This window comes from Micropterus dolomieu, linkage group LG22, assembly GCF_021292245.1.
Source record: "Micropterus dolomieu isolate WLL.071019.BEF.003 ecotype Adirondacks linkage group LG22, ASM2129224v1, whole genome shotgun sequence".
In the NCBI taxonomy this organism is placed as follows: Eukaryota; Metazoa; Chordata; class Actinopteri; order Centrarchiformes; family Centrarchidae; genus Micropterus; species Micropterus dolomieu.
Genome location: NC_060171.1, coordinates 3626530 through 3635667, shown reverse-complemented (window position 1 = coordinate 3635667; position 9138 = coordinate 3626530). Strand labels below are relative to the sequence as shown.

At 43.0% G+C, this 9138-nt stretch overlaps 1 protein-coding gene across 4 annotated transcripts in view; it reads left to right on the top strand.

Moving 5' to 3' along the window:
- LOC123962339 (E3 ubiquitin-protein ligase TRIM21-like) overlaps nucleotides 1-9138 on the top strand; it is a 12655-nt gene that overhangs the window by 2067 nt on the left and 1450 nt on the right. The window contains exon 3 of one of the 4 annotated variants that reach the window (XM_046038398.1): nucleotides 1440-2976. The exons of 1 other annotated variant lie outside the window; for it this stretch is intronic. In XM_046038398.1, the coding sequence (XP_045894354.1) occupies nucleotides 1440-2628 (1189 nt within the window). In that variant the 3' untranslated portion in view covers nucleotides 2629-2976. Of the gene's footprint in view, nucleotides 1-975; nucleotides 2977-9138 lie in introns of those variants that run through there. 2 more of the 4 variants (XM_046038397.1, XM_046038399.1) reach the window with 2 other exon arrangements.

The window sequence follows — 9138 nt, the reverse complement described above, 5'->3', positions numbered from 1 at the left end:
TTCCCTTCGCCTCTCTATTAATGTGCTTGGACACAGAGCTCTGTGAACAGCCAGCCTCTTTAGCAATGACCTTTTGTGTCTTGCCCTCCTTGTGCAAGGTGTCATGGTCATCTTTTGGACAGCTGTCAAGTCAGCATAACCTGCATTATGTAATGGTATCTTGCTGAGGTCTCAACATAACAAATGTTAGGAAAATTTTTTCTTTATGTTGTGCGTTTCTTAAAATAAGGGGGAAAAAGAACATCGGCCGATATCGGCTATTAAAATCCTTAATTATTGAAATTGGTATCAGAGTTAAAAATCCCATATCGGTCAGTTTTAATGATAACAATCCCAACACCACCAAGACAACCTCTGCCTCGCTAAAGAAGCTGAGGGTAAAGGTGATGGACTGGACAAGCATGTCTCCAGACCTAAACCCTATTTAGCATCTGTGTAGCATCCTTAAACAAAAGGTGGAGGAGCGAAAGGTCTCTAACATCCACCAGCTCTAAGAAGTCATCATGGATGAGTGGACGAGGACTCCAGAGGTAGCCTGTGAAGCTCTGGTGAACTCCATGCACAAGAGGGTTATTGCTGTGCTGGAAAATATTGGTGGCCACAAAAAAAATCTTGACACTTTGGACATTTTCACTTAGGGGTGTACTCACTTTTTTTTTTTCACGTTTAGACATAATGGCTGTGTGATGTGTTACTGTACACTCATTACTTTACATTGTAGTAAAGTGTCATTTCTTCAGTGTTGTCACATGAAAAGATATAATAAAATATTTAGAAAAATGTGAGGAGTGTAGTCACTTGTCACATACTGTATGTATTTTTCTTATATTGGAGTCTACAGCATGCTCTAACAGTCAAACAACAAAACAAGAGGTCAATTCAACACATGTGAGAACATACTGTAGTATCTTCAGCAAGGTGCAGTTGACCTTGATTTCATCCCAAGTTTGTTTTTCTCACCCCTCTTGTCCTCAGAGTGTGGATATGTCCGCTGCCAGCTGTCTGCTGACTGAAGATCAGTTTCTGTGCTCCATCTGTCTGGATGTGTTCACTGATCCAGTCAGCACACCATGTGGACACAACTTCTGTAAAACCTGCATCACTGAACACTGGAATATTAATGTCCCGTGTCAGTGTCCCAACTGTAAAAAGGTTTTCTACACAAAACCTGAGTTGCAGGTCAACACTTTCATCTCTGAGATGGCTGCTCAGTTCAGACAGTCAGCTCAACAGAAAGCCAGCAGCAGCAGCTCAGAGCAACAAGCTGCCAAACCAGGAGAAGTTCCCTGTGACTTCTGCACTGGAACCAAAGTGAAGGCCCTGAAGTCCTGCCTGGTGTGTCTGGCCTCCTACTGTGAGACTCACCTGGAGCCTCATCTGACAGCTTCACGCCTGAAAAGACATCAGCTGATTGACCCTGTGGAGAACCTGGAAGGCAGGATGTGTACGAAGCACGATAAACTGCTGGAGCTGTTCTGTAAGACCGACCAGATGTGTGTCTGCATGCTCTGCACTGTTTTAGACCACAAGACACATGATGTTGTTCCTCTGAAAGAAGAATATGAAGGAAAGAAGGCCGAGCTGGGGAAGACAGAGGCTGAAACTCAGCAGATGATCCAGAAGAGACGACTGAAGATTCAGGAGATCAAACGCTCAGTGGAGCTCAGTAAGGAAGATGCAGACAGAGAGATAGCAGGTGGTGTTCAGGTCTTCAGCGCTCTGAAGGAGTCTGTTGAGAGAAGCCAGGCCGAGCTCATCGACACGATCAAAGAGAAGCAGAGAGAGACAGAGAAACAGGCTGAAGGCTTCATCAAAGAGCTGGAACAGGAAATCTCTGAGCTGAAGAAGAGAAGCTCTGAGGTGGAGCAGCTCTCACGCTCTGAAGACCACCTCCACCTCCTCCAAAGCCTCCCGTCCCTGAACGCTGCTCCACCCACCAAGGACTGGACAGAAGTCAGCGTCCGTCCACCTTCATATGAGGGGACTGTGGTGAGAGCTGTGAAGCAGCTGGAGGAGACGCTCAGTAAACAGATGAAGAAGCTGCTTGAGGCCGAGCTGAAGAGGGTCCAGCAGTATGCAGTGGATGTGACACTCGATCCTGATACAGCACATCCTGCTCTCATCCTGTCTGATGATGGAAAACAAGTTAAACATGTTGGTATGAAGAAGAATCTCCCAGACAATCCAGAGAGATTTGATTATTGTCCTAATGTCTTAGCAAAGCAGAGTTTCTCTTCAGGAAGATTTTACTACGAGGTTCATGTTAAAGGGAAGACTAAGTGGGATTTAGGAGTGGCCAGAGAGTCGATCAACAGGAAAGGAAAAATCACTCTGAGTCCTCAGAAAGGTTTCTGGACGATATGGTTGAGGAATGAAAATGAGTACAAAGCTCTTGCTGGCCCTGCAGTCCGTCTCTCTCTGAAGTCTCAGCCTGAGAAGGTGGGGTTGTTTGTGGATTATGAGGAGGGTCTGGTCTCTTTTTATGACGTTGATGCTGCAGCTCTTATCTACTCCTTTACTGGCTGCTGCTTCACTAAGAAACTCTACCCATACTTTAGTCCTTGTCTTAATGATGGTGGTAAAAACTCTGCCCCTCTGATCATCTCTCCTGTCAATCACACTGAGTAAAACAACGCTGATTAGATTCTAATCAATGTGTTTTTTCCCTGTCTTTCTGTAAATGTTTTCCTCACGTGTCACAGTGCTACTTACTACTACAACAAAATTTTTTTTCACTCTGTTTTATTTGATCTAATATGGTCTAATTTATTCTAATAACTGCATTTCCTGCCTTCACGTTCAGGTTACTTTATTTACTTTATTTTTACCCGGTAGATTTGTTTTGCGGAAGATGAGTCATCCTCCCATTTTAGAAACAACACAGACAATAGATAAACATAATAAAACAGTTTTAAACTATAATAAATGTACTCAGGTACTCCAATCATCACTAAATAAATAAAATTATTAAGTAAATGTTGCTTTTATGTCATCTGTGCCTCTTGTTCTTCTGAGTGACGGCTGCTGGAACAAAGCTAGTTTACACCGCTTTATTCTGCACTTTCGGCCTATAAACCGCTGTGCAAAGGGTGGACGTCATCATTAAAAATTGAGCCAGTTATCAGCTGTAGCTGTCTGGTGTACTGGGATGTTGGGTATAGCTGTGACTTATCAATTAGCCTATAAGACCATTTAACAATTTGATTTTAATACACAATTCCTCACCGTTCACTAGCTCTGCCTTTAGTGTGCTCTGAAAAAAGAAAATCTGTTTTTTTCTACACAGCAGTTGCTCTGTAAATGGAAAACAAAGAAAGTCGCGTGGACCTTGTCCTTAACAATATTCCAGCAAATCAGCAACAGGTGGTGTTATTGCTCGTGCACAGGAGTGATGGGGGGAGTGGACAGTGGGAGAGAGAGAGAGTTATTTACACCGGCATGCTGGAACATGCTGGACTACAGGCACTGTGAAGGAGGAGAGATGGCCAAGAAACAGCCAAAGAGGAAAAGGTCTGACGAGTATATACAGAGGCCCTGTCTACACGAACACGGGTATTTTCAAAATCGTGACTTTTTCAATGCGGTTTGGCCGTTCGTCCACACGGAAACGCACTTAAACCAAGTTTTTAAGAGACGCCGGTTGCAGTGTTGTTGTGTAAATAGTAAAACCGGAGTTTTTGCCTGGGACATCATCTACTGTGTTTTACGTCAGATTGTGCACCGCTGACTGCTTTGTTGACGATTCTGTCCAATGGTGGACGTAGACAAAAATATTGCTGCTAATAACTGTGGTAACAGGGCTTATAACATGTAAATGCTCAGTTCTCCCACTATATTGCGGAACAGAGGTGTCAGAATGCAATACTAGGCAGGGCACTGCTAATGAAAACACTCCTGCGACACCGTTGCCAGTTTTGGATGAGACCCGGTCAGACCCCTAGTTGGTGGGACAGCTTTGAGAACGAAGTGGTTGTTGCTGAAGAATGGAGAGAGAATTGTCGTTAGCCAAAGACAGCTGTTGACTTTGAGTGAGCTGCTTCGCCTGCACATCGAAAGGCAGACAACTGTAATGAGATTGCCTGTCAGTGTTGTCAAAAAAGTTGCCTGCACACTGTACTATTTAGCAGACGAGGGGAGATTAGGCAAGACGGCAGACGCCTTTGCATTGTCAAGACAGGTGGTGTCGAGTATAGTAAGGCATGTATGTGACGCGATTACTGTCCACTTGGGCCCTGTGTATATTACCTGTCACTGTGTCCAAAGTAGAGGAACTTGTTGTTGTGGGTTTCACCGAGCCCATGGCATTCCTCAGTGCATCGCTGCCGTGGATGGGACCCATGTGGAAATAAAGCAGCCATCTATACATGATATGGATTACTTGAACAGAAAGGGGAGGTTTTCTCTTAACATAGCAGCCACCTGTGACTACAGATATTCATTTCATACTGAAAGCATGGTTTGGAGCGATGGACATTAACCGACCTTCCCTTTGTCATCGACGCCTGTTTTGTGCTCCATAACTACTGTGAGGCCACCAAGGAGACGATGGACGAGAACAGAGTCAATTCAGCATGACAAGGACAACAAGCCAGACACACAGACTTATTTCAGAGCCGACTGCATCACAGCAGAAGGGAAAAGGGTCAGGAGAGTCCTTCCTCGGGGTGGGAATCTCTTGGCACCTCACGATTTAATTCTATTATGATACTAATTAGGACTAATTAAAAGGACTAGTTTACATCCCTAATTTACTTCATTAACCTCAGCTGCATGGTTCCTCATTTCTTAAACAATATAATATTTTTATAGTAGAATTTAGAGAAATAGTGTTTTCCCCAGGAAGCCAAAGTATGTCATCACTTATTTTCTGAGCTTGGTGATCTCATAGAAATACCACCACTGAACTGCACATCTGAGCTCTCCCTCTCTTGCAGCATAGTCCAGGACCTGACTGGTCTAACACAATTTTATCTCTCACACTCTAATTTCATACAAGCCCTCTAATTTATAACAATCTGCAGCCTGAAACATGCTCTTCATAAATAACTGTAATTTCGACAGTTCCTAAACCTTAGGAGTTTCAAAATCCTGCATGAAAATACACATGATCATTATAAATCACCTGTTTTCTTAGACACACTAATTTTCCTGGTTTCCAGCATTGGAAAGGAATTAAGGCCTACTACTCTCTGTAAAAATATAAATACAATAGGCCTATTTTACAACCTCAACATCAGAGAAGCCTTCTTGTGGCCCAGTGACAAAAGTTTTCCATCTCAGTGTGTCTTTACTTTCCCCTGTTATGTGATCAATAAGAAATCTGTCACGTAAAGAAAAGATGGTAAACAGATTGGAAAGTAGAAGAAAAGTAAAAAAACAGACTAAACAGTGAGCTTAACACTGGAGTGTTTGTGGGATTGTAGAGGGACTGTAAAGGGAGCGTTGTAGCCTGTTGATCAAAGCACACAGTATGTTCTTGAAAATGTTGCACTGACCACTTGTTATGTTGTCTGTTTGTAATTGTATGTTATTTTGGCTGCTGTATACTTTCACTATAGAAAAACAAGAAGAAGAAACCAAAAGTAAAAACTCATCTTGTTCCAAAGCTGTCAAGGTTTTTCTCAAGGAGGCAATAAAACCTCCCTGCAGAGGAGGAGCAAAAGGGAAAGAGGAGCAAAATTAATCAGATTTGAAAGAATATAAACCAGTTTTATTTCAACAAAAGAAGACAAAGTTCCCAAAAGTTAAATCTAACGACAGAGAACGAAGGAAGGAGCAACCGTTAACGAAGAGAGCTGCAACGTCACATTTCCTCCAATGAAAGTGAAAGTGTGTCTGAGCAACAGCAGAGCTGCAGTCGAGACAAGTCTCTCTGTTTCTCTCTGAAGAAACTTTCAACTGAATCCATCAGGTTTTTCTCAACAAAACAGCAGAATCTCTGCCAAACCCTGGTGAGTACACGGCCCTACAAAGCCAAAATGCTCTGACTCAGTATTTGGTCAAAGTTTAGTTCAAACCAGAATCTGACTGTTTTACATCCGTTTAACCAGATAAAAGATTTGATGCTGTAGATTTGTGTGATCCATGATAAAAACAACATGTATATTTTGCCAGAGCAGTAAAACAGAGGTAAGAACCAAACCACAGTGACCGTATTCTACAAGCTAAAAGCTAACTAGCCTTGGTGAGATGCCCTTTGGATTGTACAAAAGTACAGAATATATATGGTTTTATGGGTTTTTCTCTCTCAACTTCCTGTTTCTGCAGAGTCCTTACTGCTGTCTGCCTTTGTAAAGCAGTACAGCTGATAATATTTTGGCCTACTGTGTCTCAACAGCTGGTATCACATAAAAACTATATATAGCGCTATACTTAGACAGGAAGTTCCACTCAGGCCTGAAATCTTTTTTAACTGAGGTCCATCTGTGAATGTTCTTCAATGGGCATGTCCGTGGCGTGGCTTCAAAGATCAACGGTACGCCATTAAACAGGAAGTTATTAAAACTTTAGTGTACATGCTCCGATCTCTACCAAACTTTACATGGTCGATAATAGTCCCATCCTGAACACATCTACATGAAAATATTCAGTCAACACCATAGCGCCACCCACTGGTAACAGAGAGTAAGCTGTTTCTGACAAAACATGGTCGCCTCACACCTCGACGCTTTACACGTGCGAGGGCCCGCCCAACGCTGCTTGCAGCTTTAATTAGGGCCAGGGCACGAACCATTCGAGGTCCCTATTGAAACTGCAGGGATTTCTTTCTTTCTTTTTTCTGCAAAGTAACCTCTATTTGGGGGCCTAGACCTACTTGAAAACTCCCCAAACTTTGCACAAAATTCAGGAGTGGTGAAAAAACTTTCAGGCATGGGCGTGGCAAAATAGCTCGCTAGCGCCTCCTACAGAGCAGCCCCCGGACTAAGTTTCACCTGCGTGTACGACATTTTTGTGGTATGTGTATCACGTCCAGACATACAAAAAAGCCTCTTGGAGCCACTGCCTAAGCCCAACAGGAAGTCTGCCATTTTGGATTTTATGGTCATTTTTGGAACACTTTGTACTTTAACAAACTCCTCCGAGGGAATCAATCCAATCGACTTTAAGTTTTCGATGTTCAGTCTAAACCCACTGATGATTAAAAGTCGTACAAACGGTTATTACCAAAGTTCCATGCTTCGCCATGACACAGGAAGTTGTCGTAACTCGACTGTATATGCTCAGATCTCTACCAAATTTTACACGTTTATTAAGAGTCCCGCCCTGAACACATGTACCAACATTCACCCACAGTCATAGCGCCACCTTCTGGCAACAGGAAGTGACCTTTAACAAAGCAGCCCAACCACACATTTCACCTACATGTATGAAATTTCTGTGGCACATGTATCATGTTCAGATGTCTCAAAAAGCCTCCTGGAGTGATGCCCGACACCCAACAGAAAGTCGTCCTTTTTGAATCTTATGGTCATTTTTGGATGATTTACAGGCTCCGTACTTTAACAAACTCCTCATACAGAATTAGTCTGACCGACTTCAGATTTTTGCTGTGCAGTCTAAAGACACTGATGATTAAAAGTTGTACAAACGGTGAGTTTTCGTGGAATAAAACGGGAAGTTGTTGTAACTTCAGTGTACATGCTCACATCTCCACCAAATTTGGAATGTACTAAAAAAGTCCTGCCTTGAACAAATCCACATGCCAATATTCACTCAACGTCACAGCGCCACCTGCTGGCAACAGGAAATGACATGTTTTATGCTTTAATGTACTACTCCTAGCAGGTTGGATATATCAAATTCAAAACTTTCCCAGACAACCAATAACGCATTGATGAAGCCATGTTGTAAAACTCATGACTTTGCAGTAAATGGTGTGCCGGTGGTGTGGCGGCAAAGTTAAACTCTTTGCCATGATGCAGGAAGTAGTTGTAACTTGACTGTTCATGCTCACATCGATTGAAACGAGTCCTGCCCTAAACACATGTACAAGACAACATTCACCCATAGTCATAGCGCCACCTACTGGCAACAGTAAGTGATCTTCAATGAAGAAGCCCCCATGGCACATGTATCATGCCCAAATGTGCAAAAAAGCCTCTTGGAGCGATGCCCTAAACACAACAGAAAGTTGACCATTTTGAATCTTATGGTCATTTTTGGATGATTTACAGGCTCCGTACTTTAACAAACTCCTCATACAGAATTAGTCCGACCGACTTCAGATTTTTGCTGTGCAGTCTAAAGACATTGATGATTAAAAGTTGTACAAATGGTAAGTTTTCGTGAAACGACGTGCCCGTGGCGTGGCATCCAAAATCAATGATTCGCCATGAAAGAGGAAGTTGTTTCAACTTCAGTGTACATGCTCACATCTGCACCAAATGTTACGTGCTTGATAACAGTCCTGCCCCGAACACAACTACATGTTCATTTATAGTCGTATATTGTGAAGAACACGTTTGTTCAGCGTCCGAAGCCCATGGCAAATTAACAGCCACACTGGCAGAGCTCCAGAATATGCAACGTGGCCGCCTCACACCTCGACGTGCTACGTGCGAGGGCCCGACCAACGCTGCTTGCAGCTTTAATTTTAGTTTGTGTTCATTGAACTTGGAACTTGATCATCAATGGCCTGAAATCAATATTGCAGGCTGCACCAACGTTTAAGTGTGAGTTTGGTAACATTTACATCAATATCAACACCAACACCACCTGCTGCTCTTTCTCTCTCTCCACCTGTTGCAGTAGGTTCTGTTTATTTTGTCTCTTTGACTTATATTACTTCATCATTGGTTGATTTTATGAATCAAAACATAGGTAATAGTTTTGTTTTTCCTCACTTGTTGTCCTCAGAGTGTGGATGTGTCTGCTGCCAGCTGTCTGCTGACTGAAGATCAGTTTCTGTGCTCCATCTGTCTGGATGTGTTCACTGATCCAGTCAGCACACCATGTGGACACAACTTCTGTAAAACCTGCATCACTCAACACTGGAATATTAGTGTCCCGTGTCAGTGTCCCAACTGTAAAGAGGTTTTCTACACAAAACCTGAGCTGCAGGTCAACACTTTCATCTCTGAGATGGCTGCTCAGTTCAGACAGTCAGCTCAACAGAAAGCCAGCAGCAGCAGCTCAGAG